At 43.1% G+C, this 24,829-nt stretch overlaps 1 protein-coding gene across 1 annotated transcript in view; it reads left to right on the forward strand.

Moving 5' to 3' along the window:
- Window positions 1-24,829, forward strand: part of Exoc4 (exocyst complex component 4) — a 771,875-nt gene that overhangs the window by 11,844 nt on the left and 735,202 nt on the right. Inside the window, exons 2-3 of the mRNA XM_004661198.2 lie at window positions 10,194-10,383; window positions 20,639-20,833. Of these exons, the coding sequence (XP_004661255.2) occupies window positions 10,194-10,383; window positions 20,639-20,833 (385 nt within the window). The remainder of the gene's footprint in view (window positions 1-10,193; window positions 10,384-20,638; window positions 20,834-24,829) is intronic.

Genomic DNA, 24,829 nt, shown 5'->3' on the forward strand with positions numbered 1-24,829 from the left:
AAACATGGCTTAATGCTGGTCATCTGCAGGGTACCACTTAAATACTTCTGATAACAGATGGATTAGTTGTTTGTGGCTATATTAATCAGCTGATTCTTTATGTGAATTTGCCAAGAATTTGTTTTATGTCTAAAGAGTTTAACCAAGTTAGTATGGTGGTACATGCCTGCAGTTCCAGCACTTGGGATGTTGAGGCAGGAGGATTGTAAGTTCAAGGTCAATTTGAGCTGTTGCAAAAAACAGACAAATAAAAGCCAATGAACAACAACAAAAGAACCCCACAAAGAAACAAAAGTAAAGATAAAAAGAGAGGGAAGGAGGGAAGGAAGGGAAGTACAGAAAAAGGAGAGATGGAAGAAGGGAAAGAGAGGAAGAGAGAATGAATTCAACCAACTTCTAAAGTAACACAGCCCGTGTTTTTCAGGCATTGCACTAGTCTGCCTGGGCGTCATAATATAGCACCTAACTTTGGGTGGCTTGAACTTCAGAAATGTATTTTTTTACAGCATTGGTTTATACATGCCCAAGGTCCAGGTGCCATCAAGGTATGTGGGTGGGGAAGCCTCACCCTGGCTGGTCAGTGGCCACTGCTTGCTCCGTCCTCAGGTGGCCGTTCCTCCGTAGTTGCGTGGTGAGGGTCCTCTCCTGTCTCTGGGGTCTAGCCATTTAAGCTCCATTCCTTCCCTCACCAGACCTTATTGCCTCCTCCAAAGGCAGTCCAGATTGAGGGCTGAAGTTTTAATGTGTGCATTTTTGGGAGGCTGGTGTTTGGTTTAATAGTGAGCTGGGGACTCTTTGTAACTGTATTAGAAGCAAGTTAGGGAAATTGCTTCCAGAGTGATAGCCCACCGTCTTCTATAATCAGATAATCTGGAAGCTCAAGAAAGAGCCTTGATCAGTCTCTGTCATAATTGTCAACCTGACTGTGTTTTCTGACTTATAATGTGCAGTGGTCTTGTATACCCTCTAATACCAACCAAAGTATGTGTTCTTCACTCTTTTAGAATACTGCAGGCCAGATGGCTTGAACTATAAAAAGACTTGCCAAGAGGAGGAAATTAATAAAACATAGTTTGATCTCTTTAATTCTATAAATTCTGTAAATCCCATTTTTAGATTAACATGAATAATTGGAAACCTTTACACTTGGACACATATTCACCATCTTTTAAAATCTCATGGCTTGAATTGAGTTCTAATATTCTGCTCCTGAAGGGACTTACAAGAAATGATAATGTGAAACTGATTAACTCGTTTTCATAAGGTTGTTGAGGACATCGTTCAGTATATTGTAAAATGTCTCCCATGTTGTTTCAATTGAAAGGTTTATTTTAAAATTCAGGACCAGTATAAAGTTGGCTTCCCTAGAGGAACTGCAGTCTGTCTTTTGAGAGGAAGAATTATCCTACTCTTGTCCTTTTTGCCTTAGCTACTAAACTCAAATTTAGACTTGGAGTCCATTTCGTATGAACTCTGCTTGACCCTACGGCCCATTTTTACTTTGCATTTATATGGTGTTGCCATGGTGTATTTTACTTTTATTACTTTGGACAAACCATCTCTTCTTTTTTTTTTTTTTTTTGGAAAGTGGTAAGATAATAATTAAGATGAAACCAGTGTGAATATTGCTATTCAGTTTTGCCACTAAATGCTGGCAGAAAAGTTACCACTCTTTGGCCAAACACTAGGATCCCTAAGTGGTTTCAAAGACCATCCAGCGTAAAAGCCCACAGTTTTGTGCCTGGTGTGGCCCCAGTGTCCTTTCAGACCTCACTTCCTGTTCCTGTCCCTCTTCTTCCAGTGAGTAAAGCTCCCGTGACCTTTTTCCTGTTTCTCTTCCCACAAGTCTGAACCCATGCTCTTTCAGGCCCTGAGGCAGCTTCTCCAGAGACTGGGTCTGAAGCCATCTTCAAGTGGGAGGCCCTCGCTGGCATCTTTGAAACAGCTTCGGTCTTCCTTCCCTGTCTTTGTACCATTGCTGTGCCCTCCAGCCACTTTCTGCTTGCTTAATCGCCCGAGTCTCCCTACTCAGATGTCAGCTGATGAGGAAAGGGTAGCGTTACTTACTGGTCCATATCTGGCCACGTGGCACTCTGCCTGGTGACGGGTGCTCACTAAATATTATTGAATGAATCCTTGAATTCAGTAGAGTCACCATGACTATTGCTTTTCCCTTCCCCGGGATTTATGACAGGCGTGTCTTTGCAAGAGACAATTCTATTGCAATTGTTTCTGAAGGCGACGTGCTGTCCTGCGTGACCCCGTCTTACCCCGCATCTCCCTGCTGCTTATTATGTAGCTTTTACTGAACACGTAACATACCAGGCACTGCGAGAATCCAGAGGGAGGTCTTAGCTCAGTTCATAAATAGATATCCCCAGGAGCTCTGAAGTGAGGGAGGCCTTAGGGGGTCTGGGCTAACAATGTTGTGATTCATAGATTATTTACTCCAATTCTAATAGTGCGTCAGCCAACACTTCCCTCCCGTTTTGTATCTCGCACAGCACATTCACACACATCTGTAGTCCTTAAAACATCCCAGTGAGGCAGGTATTCTTATTATCTTGCCTGTTTTACAAGGAAAAAAAAACATACCCACAGAAGTTAAGTAACTCACTCAAAGTCAAGTAGTTTAGAATTGCGGAGCTCCATTTGTTTCTATTTATTAAAAAACAAACAAACATGTTTGAGCAAGGACTTTGATATATCTGTAGCCTAAGCTGGCCTTCAATTAATGATCCTCATGCCTCAGCCTCCCAAGTGGTTGGGATTATAGGCCTGTGTTGCCTCACCCACTGCAAGGTGTTGTTTGAATCTGGGATTTTGCTTCTAAGAATTCGTGTTCCTTTTATTTTACAAGGATGCTTTTCTTTTTTTCCTTTTTGATATTTTTTGAAATTTTTGTAAGAGAGAGAGAGGGAATGAATAAGGGTGCTTCTGGGCCTCCTCCCACTGCAAATGAACTCCATCCGTTTTACATGGGTACTGGCAAATCAAACCCAGGTTGTCAGGCTTTGCAAGCAAGTGCCTTCAACCATTTAACCATCTTTCTAGTCCTCTTTTTGTTATATTTCTGAGACAAGGCCTCCTGTAACCCAGGCTGGCCTCAAACATACTTTCTAGCTGAGGTTGGCCTTAAACTCCTGATCCTCCTGCCTCCTTCCACCTCTCAAGGGCTGGGATTATAGGCATGAGCCACCATACTTGGCTAAATTTATACATGGCACTTTGTGATCTATAAAAAATGGGCCTAGGGCTGGAGAGATGGCTTAGCGGTTAAGCGCTTGCCTGTGAAGCCTAAGGACCCCGGTTCGAGGCTCGGTTCCCCAGGACCCACGTTAGCCAGATGCACAAGGGGGCGCACGCATCTGGAGTTCGTTTGCAGAGGCTGGAAGCCCTGGCGCGCCCATTCTCTCTCTCCCTCTATCTGTCTTTCTCTCTGTGCCTGTCGCTCTCAAATAAATAAATAAATAAATAAATAAATAAATAAATAAATAAATAATGGGCCTAGCACATGCTAGGCAGGTGTTCTGCCACTGAGCTTAAGCCCTTGGATACCTCTTGCTGAACACGTTTGTGAGGGTAATAAGGTTTCCTGGAGCATTCTAGATCTATGTTTTCTCTTTTTGCTTTCTTTCATTCTTGGACTGAACGTTATTACTACCCTTGAGTGATGGGCTATCTTTTGGTGACTAACCTTATTTTCATAGGCATGCTTTTTTGTTTATTGGCTCTTCCTTTTGTCTTTTTTAAAGAATGATACTGACTTTATGTGCTTGCTCCTGTGTGGACTCCATTACGCTATTAAATTCTAAAGTGAAAGCAAAATTGCTCCATGGAAGGAACTGGTGATAGTGACTGGTTATTTTCCTTTCAAAACATTTGACTGGCCAGCACACTGAAATACAGAAGCTGGTAGAAATGGGGACCAAAAAGAAAAAAAAAAACCAAACAAACAAACAACAACAACAAAAATCCAAAGAAACAAAACCAAAAAGGAAACAGGTAAATTCCGTTTTCAGTCTCTAGTTATTACCTTGGAGTTTAATGCTTGTTTATGGGACTCACTTGGGGCTGATGGCATGTGAATCCACCACAGCCATATACCATCCTTGTTCCTACTAGAGGCTGTTAAGAGCAGCTTAACATGTGTACAGTGGTCCCTTTAGCCTGTTAGGTAAATAAATTCCTTCCTGGGGATTAATTAGTCATGGTTAGAGATGCAATTCATCATGCAAAATACCAGCGCTGCCTCAGTGAAAAATTCTCAGTGATCCCGAAATGTCTCCATGTCTAGCTAGCTTCCCTGCAGTCTGGGCTACCCTTTTCTGTTCTGGGTGAACCTGACAATCGTTGGTAAATCATCTTCATTTTGAAATAGGGGTGGAGAAAAATCCAAGGAATGTTCTGTAACTTGAATATAGTAGGGTCTTGCTGTAGCTCAGGCTGACCTGAAATTCACTATGTAGTCTCATTCCAAACTGCATTGACTTTTTAAAAAATATTTTATTTTTATTTATTTATTTGAGACAGAGAGAGTTACAGAAATGGGCAGGTAGAGAGACAGAGAGAGAATGGGTGCACCAGGGCCTCCAGCCACTGAAAACGAACTCTAGATGCATGCGCCCCCTTGTGCATCTGCTTACGTGGGTCCTGGGGAGTCGAACCTGGGTCCTTTGGCTTTGCAGGCAAGTGCCTTAGCCACAAAGCCATCTCTCCAGCACACTACATTGACTTTTTAAAACGTTACTGGAGACATCCTTATCATTCACTTATCGAACTCAATGGCAATCTTCCTACCTCTGCCTCCCAAGTGCTGGGATTAAAGACGTGCACCAGCTCTAACTTATTATTTTTTTAACCTTTCTGTTCAGAGTCAAGACTTTGTATTAAAAAAACAAAAAGCTGTAGTGTTCAATGTCTGTGTTTAACTGACCACTGTCCTTTTCCACATGAGCTCTGCCATGATTAGGGCACAGTTCTGCAACTTGGGACTCAGATGGCAGAAAGAGACATGGGCTTCGGAGTGACGTACGCTTAACTTGAATGCCAGCTTGGATAGCCGGAGCTGTGTGCATGTGTGCAAACTGCTTTCCTCTCTCTGGACCTCTGCTTCCCTAACGAAACAAGGAGATGGTGCTAACACCCCACTAGACTGCTTTAGGGCTTTCAAGATACCCACTGCAGCACCTGTTGTGTTTCTGTTCTGTGCCTCCATCCCCCCTCTTTCTGCCAACATTTTACCTCAAGGCTTTATGCCCACTAGAGCTGCTCAGCATTGCAGTGAGTTGCCTTGTGAGATCTGTGTCACACGCGGGGATGTATGGAAATTTCTGGTGTTAGTATTGAAATTTTAGAGGTGGAAGAGCTGACACCTGGCTTATTAGCACTTACTGTCCAAGCAATCTTGGATAATTTGGACTGCAAAGTACCCTGTAGTGCTGGGTGGCATGTCCCTGTAACCAGGATAATTTGGACTGCAAAGTACACTGTAGTGCTGGGTGGCATGTCCCTGTAACCAGGAGTGGGTTGATCAGGCGTTTGAGGTCAGCCTGAGGCTGCCTCGTGACAAGGATGTCTCCAGAAACTTAAAAATAGTCAGTGTAGTTTGGAATTTTTGTGTCAACATTGTGAGATCTAAAAACATGAAGCCTCTTTCTGTGTGGACGTGCGTGGTGTCCAATTCTGAGCACATCCTATGAGACAGAAGAGTGAAGCTCTTATGAGCTAGATGGCCCAGGCTCAGAATCTGGCTTGGCTTCAACATTGCATGCCTGAAAGGTCACTCAAGCTTTCATCTCCTGGAAGTTGGATAATGGCATCTCCCTCATAGGGGTGTTTTTAGGAATATATGAGTTATGTTTAAGACCCATTAATACCTGGTTCACAGTAGGTTCTATGTGTTAATCCTTTTATTTTATTTATTTATAATTATTTGTTAATTTATTATATTTATAACTTTTATATCTTATTTTATTTTTGATAGAGAGGTGTGGGAGGGGGTGGTAGGGGCGCATCAGGGCCTCTAGCCACTTCAAACAAACTCAGACTCATGCATCACCTTGTGTATCTGACTTACATGGGGACTGGGGGATTGAACTTGGGTCTCTAGGCTTTGCAGGCATATGCCTTAACCACTAAACCATCTCTCCAGCCCCAGTGCCCATATAAAGCCAGACTCACAACGTGGCGAACAGACCTGGAATTTATTTGCAGTGGCAGGAGGCCCTTGTATGCCCAAACTACTCTCTCTTTCATTCATTCATGAATAAATAAGTAAATAAAATAAATATTAAAAGGGGGGTGGCTGGAAAAATGGCTTAGCAGTTAAAGGCACTTGCTTGTAAGGCCTGGCAGCCTGTATTCATTTCCCATGTAATGTCATGTCATGTAATGTAATGCTAGATGCACTAGGGCCATATGCATCTGGAGTTCATTTGCAGTACAGGAAGTGCTGGTGCACCCATGCTCACACTCTGCCTATTTCTCTCTCAAATAAACCAATAAAATATTTTAAATATTAAAAAAGAGATTTGGCTTTCCAAGCTCAGTGTTCCTCTCTGCTCACTCCTGTGGGGGTCAGCATGCAATCTGGGCCTGTCCCTCATGGGACTTGGGCCTGAGGGGAGGCGATACGGACGTGCTGGTGGTGCGCGCACTTGCTGTTCTGTTAGTGGTTTCTCAGGCAGGACCTGGGAGTTTTCCTTTCTTCTGTCATCTCCCTGGGAGCTATGGCTGACTGGTGTGTTAGGTTGCAAATAAAGTCTCAGACTTCACAATTCTTGATGTTAAGGAAAAGTAGAGTAGGAATTTGAGAGGTTAACTCTCACGTCCAGAGCCGAAGCGTCCTAGGATTCGAATGTGTGTCTCTGAAGGTCATACTTCCCCTTTTATTATGGAAAACACTGCTGCTCTGGCTGCCGCTGTGCCACAGCTTGAGCGTCCCTAACCTGGAAAGTTCCCAAATCCTAAATGGTTTGTGTGCGGACACCGTACAAGTGGAAAATTCCACACTGTGAAACTTAGTTGGTATCATGCACAAAGTTGTTAGAAATATTGAATAAGATTACCACCAGCCTGCGTATGTAAGGTGGGTAAGATATTCACTTCACGTTTTAGCCAGATGCGGTGGCACACGCCTTTAATTCCGGCCCTCAGTGGGCAGAGGTATCACCATGAGTTTGAGGTTATTCTGGAACTATAGAGAGTGTTCCAGGTCAGCCTGGGCTGGAGCGAGACCCTACCTCAACCCCTACCCCCCTCCCATCTCATTATTCATATGCATGTATTCTGAGAGCTAAACAAACTTGAAATCTGAAACACTTGTGGTCCCAAGCCTTTTGGATCATGCATACTGATTCTGTATTCCTGCTCCTGTTGTTTTAACAGTAATAGCCAGCAACTGTAACCAGTGTTTATGGGGTTATGATAATAGGCCTTGTTTGATCTGACTTAGTACTTACCAAGTAAGTACTTAGGGCCTGTGAACTTAGTGCTACAAGGAAGATGTTGTCATTTCCATTTCATAAATGACCACGATGAGGTGTCATTACCGAGGTCCCATGGCAATAACTAGCAAAGCCAGGAGTCTCACCCAGGCAGTGTGACTCCAGAGCGCTCTCTACAGGAGCTCAAAGCACAATCTAAAAACCTGCAACCTGGGTAGTTAAGCCTCATAGGCCTCTTGCCCTCATTGTGTGAGGTGGGGTGAATTAATTTAGCCTCTTTAAAGCTCAGCTGCTTCCCTTGTGAAAAGGGGGGTGGGGAAATAGTAACAGGCTTCACTCCAAAGGGAGCACCTCATTCTGTGAATGCCCAGCACAGCTGGTCTTGGCAGCTTGAAAACCTCTCTGAACAGTGGAAGTTATTAGTATTTTTATTACCCTTACTGCCTTCTTTGTCTAATTAAAAAACACTGCCATGGTTTTGCAGTGTCAGAGTTCTGTGATGTAAGCGTCTTAAACTAAAAACAAATGTCATCCATCCCAGGGACATGAAGAGGAAGAGGATGAATTTCCAATGTGAGGCAGAGCTGGTACCAGATACTTCTTTTATTAATATTAGGAGCAAAAATTCCCTATGGACTCAATTTACTCCCTAATCTTCATTTTAGTAACCCTTCCTATTTCCTAAGTAACTCCTAATGATCCAGTAATGTGTTGTGTGACAGCTGGTGCCAGGGAGAGAGAGTCCTCACCGGGCCTGACATTTTCCTGAGTGGTGATTGTGACTAGGGAAGGTAAACAGTGGGAGATGTTTGGCATGTTTCCTTCCACAAACGATAGTGGGGAGAGGAAATCGTGGAAGCTACTGTGAAGATGGCAGACTGATGTGCTGCAGCTTTGAAAAGCGCGGCTGCTTTTGCAAGTGGAACCGACGGGGTTAATTATCTAGGGACTCGCACCTGGGACAGTTGACAAATTGACGGCATTTGGTGATTGTGCTTTCATTTAGATGAGTAGCCTGGAAGGTTTCAGCTTTAAAGAGCAAAGTTATGTATCATAAAAACCACAGAGAGACATTCTAAGTCTCTCTGGTCCCAAATATAACAAACAAGTGATTTTCGAGGCCCTATCTTTGAAATCAAGTTTCTCCCCGAGAGCTAGTTCGATTGTCAATATTCATGTGGCATTCTCGACTTTGGGAGTAGTGTGACTTAAGACCTGTCGGGTACAGACGGGGAAATCAGATCTGGCATGGTGAAGACCTTAATTCAGTTCCCAGTGATGTTGCTTTCCTGAGCATCCCATTCTGACTGGCCTCTGTGGCTTTGGCCTCTTTCTTCATTACCTCTCAGTTGCCCCCATTTCACGCAACACTTGGTCTCTTGGCATCTCTAACACATTTACAGAAGTCATTTTGGAGGTTACATTGAAGTCACAGACAGGCCTCCTGAATTCTCCTCTAAATTGGAAAGGAAGTTTTATATATTGCATGGCTTGTGAATTAAGATCCTTTGCTCTGAGTGACAGTTTGGAGAAGATTGTTGGACAGTACTTTGCTTGTGAGTATCAAGAAGTGGATATGTGATTGATCTGCTGACAGACCGTCTGTGACGGCGGTTCTGATGATGGACCCATAATTGATTGCATCCATCATTGAGAGCCTGAAATACCCCCTCCCTAAATTACAAAAGATACGTGAAATAAACTAGGTCACTGTATAAGCTGACAAATCTGAGGGAATTTAATGAAACTTTAAATCACCACACTGAATAGATAAGAGGAAAAGGTTTCTTTATTACTGATTATCATACTAAATTAAAAAAAATTACCCAAGAAAGATAACAGAGGAAACAAAGATGTGTGGCCCATGTATCAAGCTCAGTTATTGAAGGATTTTTAATAAGTGTATCTATCTTATTGTCTGGTTATTGTTGATTCCTATCCATCTTGTCGGTGCTGTTTGAAGAACAGCGGGGCAGAGACTGTCTGGTAGTGTGGCTTAGATTATTGCTGCTGTAACAAGTTTTAGAATTAATATGGCCTTCTTCCCAGGCTTCTGGGGCCTCTGTACCCAATTCAAGTCATTCAAATGGGTTGTTTCAAGGGAGCTTCCTCCATGTGAATCCTTGTCCTTTATGCTTTCAGCTGTGTATAAAGAAAGACATGTGGAAGTGACTTCAGCAATGGCTGTTGATTATCTCTTATAACAAAAAGTCTAGGGAGAAGGAGAGTTAGGCCTGGCTCCTTTTGTTTCCCAGTGATATTATAAGTCCAGTAGCTTGATAGTCCTCTTTCCCTTCAGTGAACGGCTGAAGTGTCTGAGGATCTCCATTTTGTGTGACAGTCTCCTGGGGCAGGGGAAGGGATCCTTCCCTGTTATTCTTCCTGCAAGAAAACTATGATAGGGTTCTATAGATCTTGTTGGTCAGATTTGCTTCTGGTCAGAAGAATGGAATTAGTAGGCATTATTGTGCGTCACGCAAACAAATCAAGAGCTGCCCAGCTCAGTGAAATCCATCCCCACCTGCTGCCTCATTCAAACCTTTCAGAGGCTGAAGGAGCAAGTGAGGGATGGGCTGCTCTCAGTGCCTCCTCTTCGGTGGGCAGTTGGAGTATTCTGTGAAGGTGATTCTGCCCAGTAACTTCCTTTATGTCCTGGTTACTATCATGAGTGGGTAGCACATTGCCAGAGTCACCTTTCTTTTACCTTCTGCTTGTTTTACTTGATATATTCCCCGTCTTCACCAGGACTCTGTCTACCAGCGATGATGTTGAAGACCGAGAAAATGAGAAGGGTCGCCTTGAGGAAGCCTATGAGAAATGTGACCGTGACCTGGATGAGCTGATTGTGCAACACTACACAGAGTTGACGACCGCCATTCGCACTTACCAGAGCATCACGGAGCGCATCACCAACTCCCGCAACAAAATCAAGCAGGTGAGACTGCTCTCCTCTCGGGCGGCGGCTTGGAGCCGTGCCACGGACTTGACTAATAGTCCTTGACGAGCAATTTATAATGACAGTTTCTGGAGTTCTCAGGTGTCTGACAGCCTGGCCAAGTATGACAGAGTGTGCCCTGGGCCGGCGTCTCTTCTCCGTGTCCCACTGTACGGTGACGTGGTGTAAGGAAGAGTCCCTCAGTTTGGGGAGCCCTGGAAAAATAGGAACCATGGACACTCCAAGATGTGTTGTTATTAAAGGCCCTTCCACAGTCTAACATGATAAATTTAAGTGCATGTATCCCAGTTTTCCTGTGTGTGGGTCTGTTTATTTTTGGTCTTTTGAGCTAGGGTCTCACTCTAGCCCAGGCTGACCTGGAACTCATTTTGTCTCAAGTTGGCCTCGAACTCATGGCGATCCTCCTACTTCTGCCTCCCAAGTGCTGGGATTAAAGGCGTGTACCACCATGCCTGGACGCTTCTCACCCCCCCCCCCCCCCGTCTTTGTATAGGTCACCTCATATGAAGCTGGTTATTTTTTCTTTGCAATTACTATGCATTCTTGGTATTATTTTCTGTGAAGAAAATCTAATGTACAAATTATTTAAATATATAATAAAAGTAAAAATCCTTATATGTTATGCTTTAGTTGTGATGTGCTGGTGCTTTTCTTTTGTGATTTTTTTTTCATGTTTTACAGCTGTTTTTTTTTTTTCTGTCTCTGTTTGCCCCTTTTTTCCCTTTTCTTTCTTCCCTCATTTCTTCTTCTTTCTTTTCCTTGATGTCTCCCCTTTCACCTTCATTCCCTTCCTTGTGTAATGAGTCCCTAAATCTCTTGACTCCTGGATTCCCTGCCTTTAGCACCTAACAGATTAAGTGACTTTGTGAAAGGCATCATTATATTTGGCCAAGGGGATGAACTCATGAAAAAAGGCTTATGTATCATGCTATCATAGCCACATGGTTCTTGGCTGTATATTTTGAGGATCACTCACATAATACCTGTTTCTGGGCGTGTATGTGTGTGTGTGCGCATGCGTGAATGTGTGCATATTCATGTGTGTGAGTACAGGCCTGGCGTGCCATGGCACTTGTGAGGAGATCAGAGGACCGCTGGTGTTCCACCTTGTCCGAGACGGGTTCTCTTATTTTGCTATTCACCAGGCTAGCTGGTCCACAAGCTTGCAGCCATTTTCTTGTCTCTGCCTACTGTCTCACCCTCGGCAAGGGTCGCAGATGCTGGTGCTGCGGTGCCGTGCTTTCCCTGGTCTCTGCGGCTCCGAACATAGGTGTCCATGCTTGTGCAGCAAGCACTGTCTACTGGACCCTCTCCCCAGACCCGTGGCACATTTCTGTACTCATCTTTGATGAGGAACAGTAATTACTACCCGCATAGACCACTAGTTCTTTTTCAGACACGATTGTTTCTGTGGCTTTTAACGGATTTACAATGCAAACTCTCCATAACTCTAAAGCCTTTGCGATTTTTCAGTCACTTTTTTTTTTTTCAAGCAGCAAACCCCTATTTAAAAACAAACACGATACCTCGTAGAAAACCCCAACATGGTGATGATCTCTGCTCCTGTGGTGTTGGGGTGAGGAGTATAGGGTGGCATGTCCTTGGCAACAGTCTTCTGGCACCTCTGGGGGAACCATGCGCCGGGCAGGTAGGAAATGAACTGCCTGTTCAGTGAGATCGGCTGAGGACTCCCTGCCCAGTAATGGCTGTGCTTTCGATATTCGCACAGGATGTCTCTCCTGCATTTCAGACTGAATGTTATGATTTTATAAACACACCCATAAGTCATACTTGCAAGCATGGACTGGTACCAGTCTGTGGAGTGTAGTCCAGAACCGGGAAACTCTTAACTTTTTAGAAATGCTCTAATTTTTATAGGTGGTAAGTTCATCCTGTGGATTTATCTGTGCGACTAGGTAAGCTTATAGATCCTTTGCTGTAGATTTAGAGTAAACCCGAAGTCCATTTGGGCCCAATATGCTACGCTCTAGAAGGCTCAGAGAATAAATGTGCAGAGAGCCTGACTTTCTGGCTTTGCCTGGGGTCAGCCCAGCAAGCATGCAGGACATGTTGGTATTTGTGTCTCCTGATTAGTCTGGTTGGCTGAAAGGAATGTCCTAATCTCACAGGAAGTGCCAGCAGTGACTTCCGCCTCGCTGCCACCACCGCGAGTCCGCAGCACCTCTGCCGCCCAGCATGTGCCTGATCCTAGTCCTGAAAACAGGGCCCTCATCTTAAGGACCACATATATTTTTTTTCAGTAGCTACACTCTACTTACCATCCGTATTTTCAGTGTTACTAGTATTCTAAGCAAAAGAAGACAAGCAAAAGAAACCTTTATTGTGCCATCCAGTTTGCCAAGAAAGTAAATGTCACATAATTCAGTGATATGAATTAGCTTCAGTACTGGGAAGAGAAACAAAGGGCGAAAGCTCTTTGCAAAAATACCCTTAATAATTAATAGGAAAAGAAAGATGCTGGAGGAAAATGGAAGTAAATTTGCCTTTATTGTACCTTTTGTCAATTTTGTCCTATGAGTAGCCTATTTCTTTTTTTTTTCCCTTTTATTATTTTGGTTTTTTTAAAATTTTTATTAACATTTTCCATGATTATAAAATATATCCCATGGTAATTCCCTCCCTCCCCACCCCCACACTTTCCCATTTGAAATTCCATTCTCCATCATATTACCTCCCCATTACAATCATTGTAATTACATATATACAATATCAACCTATTAAGTATCCTCCTCCCTTCCTTTCTCTTCCCTTTATGTCTCCTTTTTACCTTACTGGCCTCTGCTACTAAGCATTTTCCTTCTCACGCAGAAGCCCAATCGAGTAGCCTATTTCTTATCACTAAGGAGATCTTTCCATGCCATCTTTATTTTTACTTTTCCAAATGGACAGTGTTTTAATGAAGAAAGTGGGAGACTTACTCCACATTATAGAACATAGAAGCAAAAACAAGGCTCCCTCACTAGATAGGATGTCTCAGGAGTTCATGAAGAACTTGTGGTCAGTGATAGCAGGTGGGGTGGCATTGCTCAGGTGGCACTAACCTTGGCACCTTGCAGCTTCAAAACTGGCAGGATTCTTTATCTGTGGGTAAGCATGTTATCTGCAGGTGAATTTGAAGGATGCTTCTGCCTTCTCTATTACTTTGGTCTCTAAGTCTCATGTGAATCCCTCTTATTGGCAGGTTCTCTCCTAGAACCTTAAGTGGAAACCAAATTCTAAGAAAAAGGGTTCTGTCTATTTTTTTTTTTTTTAAGAATATATTTATTTATCTGTGAGAGAGAGAAGGAAGGAAAGAGAGACAGAGAGACAGAAAGACAGAGCGAGAGAGAGCACTGGCATGCCAGGCCCTCTAGCCTCTGCACATGAAACTCCAGATCCATGTGCCATCTTGTGCATCTGCCTTTACATGAGTACTGAGGCATTGAACTTGGGCCATCAGGCTTTGCAAACAAGTGACTTTAACCACTGGGCCATCTCCCCAGCCCAACTTACACTTCTCCTTCTTCTCTTCCTCCTCCCACTTCCTCTTCTTTTTTGAGGTAGGGTCTTGCTCTAGCCCAGGCTGACCTGGAATTCACTATGTAGTCTCAGGGTGGCCTTGAACCCATGGTGATCCTTCTACCTCTGCCTTCCAAGTGCTGAGATTTAAAGGCATGTACCACCACATCTGGCTTCCAATCCAACACTTTTTAAAAGTGTACTTTGGGTTATATAAAATGTATTGATGATTGGGCTGGAGAGATGGCTTAGCGGTTAAGCGCTTGCCTGTGAAGCCTAAGGACCCCGGTTCGAGGCTCGGTTCCCCAGGTCCCACATTAGCCAGATGCACAAGGGGGCGCACGCGTCTGGAGTTCATATGCAGAGGCTGGAAGCCCTTGCGTGCCCATTCTCTCTCTCTCCCTCTATCTGTCTTTCTCTCTGTGTCTGTCACTCTCAAATAAATAAATAAATAAATTATTTAAAGGTGTTAAAGGTGCACCTTGTTTGACTGAAAATTAAAAAAAAATGTATTGATGCATATATATATTTTTTTAATTTGAGGCAGGGTCTCAGGTTTAGCTCAGGCTGACCTGGAATTCACTGTATATTCTCAGAATGACCTGGCCTGGAACTCCTGGTGATCCTCCTACCTCTGTCTCCCAAGTGCTGGGATTAATGGTGTGCACCACCATGCCCGGCTTATGCATATTTTTCTAAAGTAAAAATGCAGATGATTCAAATATTTTTGGACTGGATTATATTACAGCTATGCAAGAAGTTGAGAATGTCTACATCTCACTTGAAATTTTCTCTCTGTTCTCTATCAACTGAATATAAGAAAAATTCATTCAATAAGTAAGTGTTGAATTGCCAGCTATGTTTCTGGGTCTGTCTTAGGTGCTGGTGGTATACAAGTGGAAAACAAGTCCTTTTCTTCATGCAGTTTACATGAGAATGAGAAGAGGCAGGAAAGCAGATAATACTAACTTTGCTTTAGTCTCTATAAGAACAATATAATATGACTAACATTTAAAAAGGCATATTCTAGCTGATGGGCTAGGCATAGATTTATTGTGGAGCAAGTCAGATAAAAATGAGTGCACAATCATATATTTTTTAAATTTTTTAAACATTTAAAATTTATTTATTTGCAAGGGAAGAGAGAGTATGAATAAGCACACAAGGGTCTCTTGCCACCACAGATGAATTCCAATGCATGCACTACTTTGTGCATCTGGCTGTATGTGGGCACTGGTGAATCAAACCCATGCCGTCAGACTTTGCAATCAAGCACTTTTAGCTGCTAAGCCATCTCCCCAGAGTTTGTTACCTATTTTTTTAGGCGGGGAATGGGAGGGTTAAGGTAGAATCTGTAGTCTGTAGTCCCAGTTTGGCCTTGAACTCATGGTGAGCCTCCTACCTCTGCCTCCCAAGTGCTGGAACTAAAGGTGTGCACCACCACATCTGGCTCTTGTTTCCCACTTTTGATTTCACTTTCCTGTCTCTTTTGATGTTATGTTGGTAGTGTCTATGTCCTTGAGGATGAATGTGAGAGCCAACAGATGGATTTGACTTTCTTCCTGTGTAGCCCAAACTTTCAACAGTGGTCAAGTCCATTTGATTAAGAAAACTCAGGACTGGAGAGATGGCTTAGCGGTTAAGTGCTTGCCTGTGAAGCCTAAGGACCCCGGTTCAAGGCTCAATTCCCCAGGTCCAAAGTTAGCCAGATGCACAAGGGGTCGCACGCGTCTGGAGATCATTTGCAGAGGCTGGAAGCCCTGGCGCGCCCATCCTCTCTCTCTCCCTCCCTCTGTCTTTCTCTCTGTGTCTGTCACTCTCAAATAAATAAATTATAAAAAATTAAAAAAAAAAAAGAAAACTCAATGCAGATGACATACCATGAATGGTTGATCATGCCAAGCAAGTCGGGCTATGAAATACTTGGGTGATCCTGTTACTTTTGAATATATTGGGAAGTCATTGAAAATGAGATATGATTACAGTAAACCCCCCATAATCTATAAGTTATGCCAGCATTTCCTAGTGCCCCACCTAGGTTCAGTATTGAGGCAACACAGGTTGGAGGCTTGTGCTGTACAGTGATGTCTGTTGGCTTTGACCATTCCTCCCTGCCGTCATGGGGTGATGGGGAGAGTCAGCTCAGGTTTCTTTCCGGATACCAGGTAGTCGGTCTGGCGCTGATCAGACAAGGGTAGGCTGAAGCGAGCACTGAGCTCTGTTGTGATGTATGTATAGACAGCTACATTTCACCCCACTTTTGCCTGTTCTCTTGCATTAGGCCCAGCTCTAAACTTTGTTTTCCTTGTTTGTAACTAGAAAAGAACTATAGTGATTATTCAAGTGAAGGCTTTAGGGCTTCATTATTCAAGAATGAAGCATTCATTACTTAACATTTACCTTAAATGACTTTTTGGCTTTTATATGAAAGTGTATCTTGAAAGGTAGGATTAGAATGAAGAATAGCCTTAATTAATATAAAGAGTATCATAGAACAATAATGTGGCTTCTGTAGGACATTATTTACAGCCTAAATATGAGCTGGGAATTTTTAACCATTTGTATGAAGGGAAGAAAGCCTCAGGTTTCTAGAAACGAGCATACTAAATAGTGGCTACTAATGAGGTGCTGCCTTTGAGCACTGCACACTAGTCGAGAAGACAGAACTGTAATCACAAGAACCATGAGGCACTTGTTCCATGAAGTTCCAGGATTCCTTTTTTTAAAAATATTTCATTTTATTTATTTATTACAGATAGCGAGAAAGAAGTAGATAGAGAGAATGGGCATGTCAAGGCCCCTAGCCAGTGTAAATCAACTCTAGACGCATGCGCCACCTGGCTTACGTGGGTCCTGGAAAATCAAACCTGGGTCCTTAGGCTTTGCAGACAAGCTCCTTAACCACTAAGCCGTCTGTCCAGTCCAAGTTCCACGGTTTCTGCTGCTGTGTGCTGCATCTGCTCCTGTAGCTCAACAGGAAGGTGTTGCCCTTGGAATGGGTTGAGGGGAGACTTAGAGAATTTAAGGCTTTAGAATGAAAGCCAGAATATCCGAAGGGGAAAAAAAAAAGCACGGTCAATAAAAATGTGAGGGTGATTTTAAAGTGACTTATAGTCCTAAAGGGCTTTTAAACCGAACAGAGAGTGGTGTTTCTGAAGTTTGTTGTTTTTAGGTACTTCCTATAAAACTCTGGAGAAAATATGGTGGGACTCTTCCGGCAGGCAAATAGATACAAATGTAGTTGAATAAAGATTTACTTTCACTATCATTAAAGGATACAACTGCTCTGTGCTTTTAAATGAAGACTCATATCGATGTGTTCATTTTCAGTGGCCATCTTGCTCATAGGATCTCTCAGGATCTTTCTGGCCCACAGGGGCAGTGGGCCACTTGCACACTTGTTGTACACTAGTCCAGGCCATGCACACACTTGTGGCATTTCCCCTTCTTTATTTCTACTTGGTTTTGACCCAGTTCTTTCTGCTTTTGTGCCTTATGGTTGTAGGTCTTTCTGCTTTTCTTTGGACAGGTATCCATCAGCCCCTCTTAAAGTGTCCCTCCATTCTTCCTGTCACAGAAACTGCAGCAGGGTTGGTTAATAGCACAAGTTACCTTGCTTCATTGCTCTAGTCTTCCCCCAGGCTGGGCTGTCATCTCTACCATGTCCTCCAAGAGCCTCTTGGGTCCTGCTTTCTCTGTGTTCTCTTCTCCCTTCCTAAGAGTCCCTAATCAGAGCGTTACAGCTCGTGTGGGTTGAAACTGGAGTTCCTGGTATTGCTGAGCAGATGATGTGGAGCAAATGTGAAGTTACTAAAATTCCAAGGAAGCAAAGGAAACTTGTGTGTGATGTCAGGACTTGAGCAACTTTACTTTTCATGGATTTGTGTAAGAATGAAGCAGAAATAATGTAATTATCCTATGCTAAATAGAACAAAACGAAAATACGGTCATCACATTTATAAAAGTGGAGCAGGGATTTGAGAAATAAATATTCATGTGAAGTTTGGTAACTCATTTGAATCCTATTCATTGATGGGCATATTAAGTCATTTAAAATTTTCTTTCTTTCTCTTTCTCTTTTCTTTTTTTCCCTTTCTTTCTCTCTCTCTTTCTTTCTTTCTTTTGAGGTAGGGTCTCACTCTAGCCCAGGCTGACCTGGAATTCACTTTGTAGTCTCAGGCTGGCCTTGAACTCACAGTAATCCTCTTACCTCAGCCTCCCCAGTCCAGGATTAAAGGCATGAGCTGCCACACTTGAGAGAGGGAAAGAAAATGGGTGCATCACAGCCTTTAGCTACTGTAAACAAACTCCAGATACATGTGCCACTTTGTGTATCTGGCTTTATGTAGGTACTAGGGAATCAAACTAAGGTCATTAGGTTTTATGGGCAAGTGCCTTAACCACTGAGCCATCTCTCCAGCTCCAATTAAAAAATTTCTTAATTGACAAAAATTATATAGGAAGCTGGGCATGATGGTACATGCCTTTAATCCCAATACTTGGGAGGTGGAGGTAGGAGGATTGCCATGAGTTGAAGGCTCATGAGACTACATAGTGAATTCCAGGCCAGCCTGAGCTAGAGTCAGACCCTACCTTGAAAAACCAAAAAAAAAAAAAACAAAACCAAAAAAAAAAAACAAAACCAAAAAAAAAAACAAAACCAAAAAAAAACACCCCACAAACAAAACAACAACAACCAATCAAACAAAAAAAAAATTATATAGATTTATGGTGTGGAATGACTGTGCTAAACTAACTAACTTACATATTCACATTACATTACTATTTCTCTGTGGTAATAAGACAAAATATATCATCATTTTTTCAACTACATATTGTTAGGAACTTTAGTCAATATGTTGTCCACTAGATCACTTACATTTATTATGCTTAACTGTATCCTTTGTTGAACATCTCTCCAGTCTCACCCTCTTTGTAGCCACCAATTTTTTTCTCTTATGAGTTTGACTTGTTAAAAGTTTTTAAAATACTTATTTATTTATATGAGAGAGAGAGGGTTCTGCTGTTCTCCTGGAGCCACGCTTCAGAGGTCCCTTGCCTTTCTTTTGTGCCACGTTCCTCCCTTCTGGGTCCCATGCTCCTTCTCTTGTGTTGATGAAGCAACATTCCTCTGAAGGTGCCTGGGACAGGTCGCATCGAATGTGTACTCTTGGAGAGCTTGCATGTCTGAAGACATTTTTATTCTTTCTTCATATCTTATCAATAGGTTTTATCTCAGACTTTTGAAGATACAATATTCCTTTGACTGGTACCATTCTCATCCACCAGCTGTTATTTTATTTTAGTTTTTGTTTTATCAAGGTAGGGTCTCACTCTGGTCCAGGCTGACCTGGAATTAACTATGTAGTCTCAGGGTGGCCTCGAACTCTCGGTGATCCTCCTACCTCTGCCTCCCAAGTGCTGGGATTAAAGGCATGTGCCATCACGTCCGGCTTCACCAGCTGTTTTAAAAAAATACTTTAGGGCTGGAGAGATTGCTTAATGGTTAAGGCAATTGCCTGCAAAGCCAAAGGACCATGGTTCAATTCCTCAGGACCCACATAAGCCAGATGCACAAGGTGGCACATGCATCTTAAGTTTGTTTACAGTGGCTGGAGGCTCTGACATGCTGATTCTCTCTCTCAGATAAATAAAAATATTTAAAAATATTTGTGCTGGAGAAATGGCTTAGTGGTTAAGATGCTTTCTGGCAAAGCCTAGGTTTGATTCCCCCAGGACTCACATAAGCCAGATGCACAAGGTGGCACATGTATCTGGAGTTGGTTTACAGTGGCTAGAGTCCCTGGTGCATCCATTGTCTACCTGCCCCTCTCTCTCTCAAATAAATACATATATTTTAAAATATTTTATTTTATATTTTATTAATGAGAGAGACAGAGAATGAGAGAGTGAGAGACAGAGAGCGAAAGTGAGAGGTCTGGCTTAAGTGGGTTCTGGGGAGTCGAACCTGGGCTTATTTTTACAGTCACTTGAGAAAGAGCACTTAGACCCTGGGGCTTTAGAGCTAAAATAGGGCCTGAGCGGCCTATCATGTGACACGAGATTTCTTCAAGGAGGACTGGGGCAGGAATAATGACATTTGACTCTCACATGGGTTTGTCTCATCTTAAACACATTCACATTTATTCTTATTTTTACTTATTTATTTGAGAGCAACAGACAGAAAGAGAAGAGGCAGAGATAGAGAGAGAGAGAGAGAGAGAGAGAGAGTGAGTGGAGAGTGGGCATGCCAGGGCTTCTAGCCACTGCAAACGAACCCCAGATGCGTACGCCCCCTTGTGCATCTGGCTAACATGGGTCCTGGGGAATTGAGCTTTGAACTGGGGTCCTTAGGCTTCACAGGCAAGCGCTTATCTGCTCAGCCATCTCACCAGCCCCACATTCACGTTTATATGGTGCTTTCTCTTTTCTGAATACTTTGATTATTTCTAGATTCACTCAGAGGTATACTAGGATTAGTTTTTCTCATTTCATGGGAAAGAAAATAGACACACAGAGAGGTAGAGACATAACCCAAGTAAGTCAGTGCTAGAATCAGGATTCGAATTTTGCAAGGGGCCCTACCAAGGGTAATCAGTGTGAGTGGTAATTAGGAGCTGTTGCAAACAGCAGGACCCATGAGGAATACTCCCCAGGTTGGGGGTTTAGGCTGCAAGGCTCAGGACTGACCAGAGATCCAATCTGTCTATTGTAGGTAAAAGAGAACCTGCTTTCCTGCAAGATGCTGTTGCATTGCAAACGGGATGAACTTCGGAAACTGTGGATCGAAGGAATCGAACATAAGCACGTGCTGAACCTGCTGGATGAAATTGAGAACATCAAGCAAGTGCCTCAAAAGTTGGAGCAGTGCATGGCCAGCAAGCACTACCTCAGTGCCACCGACATGCTGGTAAGAGAACCGCCTGGAGGTGGAGGGCAGTTTGCCCAAAGCAGTACCAGTGGTTTCTTTGTTTTCTCTGGATCCTGTAATGCACATAGCATGTTATAAGCGGTCCTCCTGGGATCCACCAGCCTTCGCAGGTGAAACCTGGTGGGTTCTCTCCCTAATTGCAATCTGCGAATGGTAGCTGGCTATTTTCTATGTTTCATCTACCTTTGGAACAATGGCCAGAAACCAGTGCTTATGCTTAAGTCATATTGGACAGTAGAGGCAGTTTTGTTTTTTAGGGGAAAATAATGAATCCTGTTTCAGTTTCTTCTATTCTTATGAAATTGGTATTCCACAAAGTTTTTATTTATTTATTTCCCGAATAGATTTGGTTTGTTCCTTTCAATTGAAAGTCATTTTTTTCTGTCAATGCTCTCAGAAGTGCCGCGGAGCAGGAGTGCTCCCTAACGTAGCCTTCAGCCACCATCTCTTGAGTCAGCGGAAGTTCCCAGAAGGTGCAGCCGGTGGCAGATGTCAAGCAGTCGAGTAGGGGATTGAAATGCAGTGCTGCTCCCTCTTCCCCATGTTCCCCTGGCTGCCCTTCGTCCTGCCCAGTCTGTGGTACACACTCTTCCATCTCAAGGCTGCCTGGGAGCTCCACGGGCTCTCAACAGCAGAGTGCTGCGCTTCATCCTGTCATTTCCCACACAGGGCCGAGCTCTTGATCTTTGTTCTTCCTAACTACATTGCTGGTAGCTCTGAGGGGCATTGGTGGGGACACAGCAAAATGCTGAGCAGTTCTAATGTAACACACTTCCAAGATGAATTTTGCTTCCCAGTTTGTCATAAGGAGTTTCATGGACATTGCTAACTAAAAGGTGAAAAGTGGCATGGTGTTTTTATCATATATTAATACTGGGTTTTGAGTCAACTGATGGTCTGTTTCCAGAGAAGTGGTCTTAGAGTGGCAAAATAATTAACTATTTCCAGCATCTTTTTTGTTTGTTTGTTTGTTTCTTTTCTGTACTGGTCATTGAACCTTAGGCATTATTTGTATGCTAGACATATGTTGGGAATGCTACCATTGAGCCCTTTTTGTACATTGTTTTGAGACAGCCTATCGCTAAGTTGTCAGTGCTAACCTTGAACTAACTCTAGCTCAGGTAGCCCTTGAAGATGTGATTCTCATGCCTCAGACTTGTGAATAGTTAGGATAGCTGTGCTTGTTTCTAGCATCCTATTGAAAGCTACATCTTACTGAATGGTGTGTTCAAAAAAAAAATTAATTACTTTTCAGCTTTAGTGTCTTATGCATGTTTGTGAAAGATTCAGTGATGAGAATAGATAAGCTTATGTATATTTCTGTAGCATATATATGGATATTTGAAGCATGTTTTTTTTGGAGGGTGTCTGCTTTTAAGTCAATGACACATATTAAAATAGGTTGCTAGAATGTACTTGTGGGTCAGACTTTTTACTAAAGGGCTAATTTATTTATTGAAAGGCTAGTTGTTGCAGTCAGCTTCACGTCGCTGGCAGAAAACACGCGGCCAAGAACAGCTTGTTGGAGGAAAGAGTTTATTTTGGCTTACAGACTCAAGGGGGAGCTCCATGATGGCAGGGTGGACAATAGCAGGAGAAGAGTGGGTGTGCCAAACACTGGCAAGGGGCACTGGCTATAACGCCCATAAGCCCGCCCCCAACAATACACTGCCTCCAGCAAGCCTCCAATTCCCAAATTTCCACCAGCTGGGAACCTAGTATTCAGAACACCTACATTTATGGTGGACTCTCTTTTTTTTTTCCGAGGTAGGGTCTCGCTCTAGCTCAGGCTGACCTGGAATTCACTATGTCATCTCAGGGTAGCCTCGAACTCATGGCGATCCTCCTACCTGTGCCTCCCGAGTGCTGGGATGAAAGGTGTGCGCCACCATACCGGGCTATGGTGGACTCTTAAATCAAACCACTACACTCATCAGTAATGAATATCACCCTTTTCTTGCTTTACTTTCCCTCCAGAAGTAAGAGATAGCTTCAAAATCTCTGTTGTAAGTGAGAGAAATTCAACTCTAGCCAGCAAGGTGGCTTCTTCTTCAATACTTTAGATAAAGCAGCTTATAAAGTAGACCAAGATTTATTTTGGTTTATAGTTTTGGGGTTTTCGGTTCATGATTGTTTGGCCCCATTGCTTTTGGCCTCGTGGGGAGGCTGTGCGTGGTGCTGGGAGTGTGTGGTGGATGGAGGCTCCTCACCTCATAGCAGCTGGGAAGAAGAGTGAGAGGGGAGGAAGCTGAAGTCATAATATTCCCTTCAAAGTCACGCCCCCAGCAACCTCATTTCCTTCCACTAAGTCCCACTTCCTGAAGGTTCTACCGTCTCCTCATAGTCCTGTAGCTTGAGCACCAGGCCTTCAGCACATGAGCTTTAAATTTTTTTTGTTTATTTATTTATTTGAGAGCGACAGACAGAGAGAAAGAGGCAGCTGGATAGAGAGAGAGAATGGGCATGCCAGGGCCTCCAGCCACTGCAGACGAACTCCAGACGCCTGCGCCCCCTTGTGCATCTGGCTAACGTGGGTCCTGGGGGATTGAGCCTCGAACCAAGGTCCTGAGGCTTCACAGGCTTCACAGGCAAACGCTTAACCGCTAAGCCATCTCTCCAGCCCAGGACATGAGCTTTTGGGCAGCTTTTGTTCAAGAACAAAACTATAGCGCTCACTGATCTAAAAAGAACTGTGACTTGGCATAGAGACCGTTAACTGCACAGCGCTGTACGTGGAATGCCCCTCTGCTGTTCCCCCTGCGTCTTCATTATTTTCATCTAAGCTGATGTTTTTCACATGTGGGAATGGTGTTAGGTGTTGGGAGAAGGAGTGTAAGTCATAGAGTATGCTTTTTCCAGCTTTACAGAAAAAGAACAACCTAATATTTTTTAATTTAAAAAAAATCACAGTCAAATTATAGAGGATTGTCCTATGGAAGAAAATAATCCTTTTTATTATTTTTTTAAAAATGTAAGATTTTCACTGATCATCATTCTAAGTAGAAGCATGTGGTTAGGGTTGTTGGGAAGAGTTGGGAGAGGATGAGCCATCTCCTTCCCCAGAACAGAGTGAATGTTAAGGTATTTCCCCTTAGAAGTTTTCTTCCCTTTTTCCTATTTATAAATGTTTATGTATTTTGGGTGCTAATCCTTTGTCTGCTACAGATTATAAACACAAGGATTGATGGTTTATCTTCTTTGAAAAAAATTTTTTATTTATTTATTTAAGAGAGGGAAAGAGGCAGAGAGAGAGAGAGACAGGGAGAGGGAGAGAGGATGGGCACGCCAAGGCTTCCAGCCATTGCAGACGAACTCCAGATGCATACGCTCCCTTGTGCATCTGGCCAACGTGGGTCCTGGGGAATCTAATGGCGGTCCTTTGGCTTTGTAGGCAAATGCCTTAGCCACTAAGCCACTAAGACATCTCTTCAGCCCTGGTTTTTCTTTTTTTTACTTCATTTATGTGTGTTCTTTTTTTTTTTTTTTTTTTTGGTTTTACCAGGAAGAGTCTCACTCTAGCCCAGGCTGATCTGGAATCTACCATGTAGTCTTAGGGTGACCTTGAACTCATGGTAACTCTCCTATGTCTGCCTTCCCAGTGCTGGGATTAAAGGCGTGCACCACCATGCCCAGCTTGTTGTGAAAAATTTTAACGTTCATGCAGTAAAATACTTCAGTCTTGTTCATATGTGATTTTAATTAAAAACATTCATCCTAATGTCTTTAAGACAATTTTCTGTGTTTTCTTCTCTAATCCATCAAAAGATCACTTTCATTTGTGGTATGAACCTAGGATCTAATTTTATCTTTGTTGATTGTAGCCAGTTCGCTCATGTTCACGGAATCCTTTTTGTATTGATTTCTGTTGCCATCTGTCACATTTCAAGTTTCTGAGTGGGGGATGCAGTTAGGATGACTGGACCCTTGAAGGTAAAAAAGTCAGGAAAGTCTGCACTTGCTAGAAATCAAGGATGA

The sequence above is a fragment of the Jaculus jaculus genome, chromosome 10, assembly GCF_020740685.1.
Source record: "Jaculus jaculus isolate mJacJac1 chromosome 10, mJacJac1.mat.Y.cur, whole genome shotgun sequence".
Lineage (NCBI taxonomy): Eukaryota > Metazoa > Chordata > Mammalia > Rodentia > Dipodidae > Jaculus > Jaculus jaculus.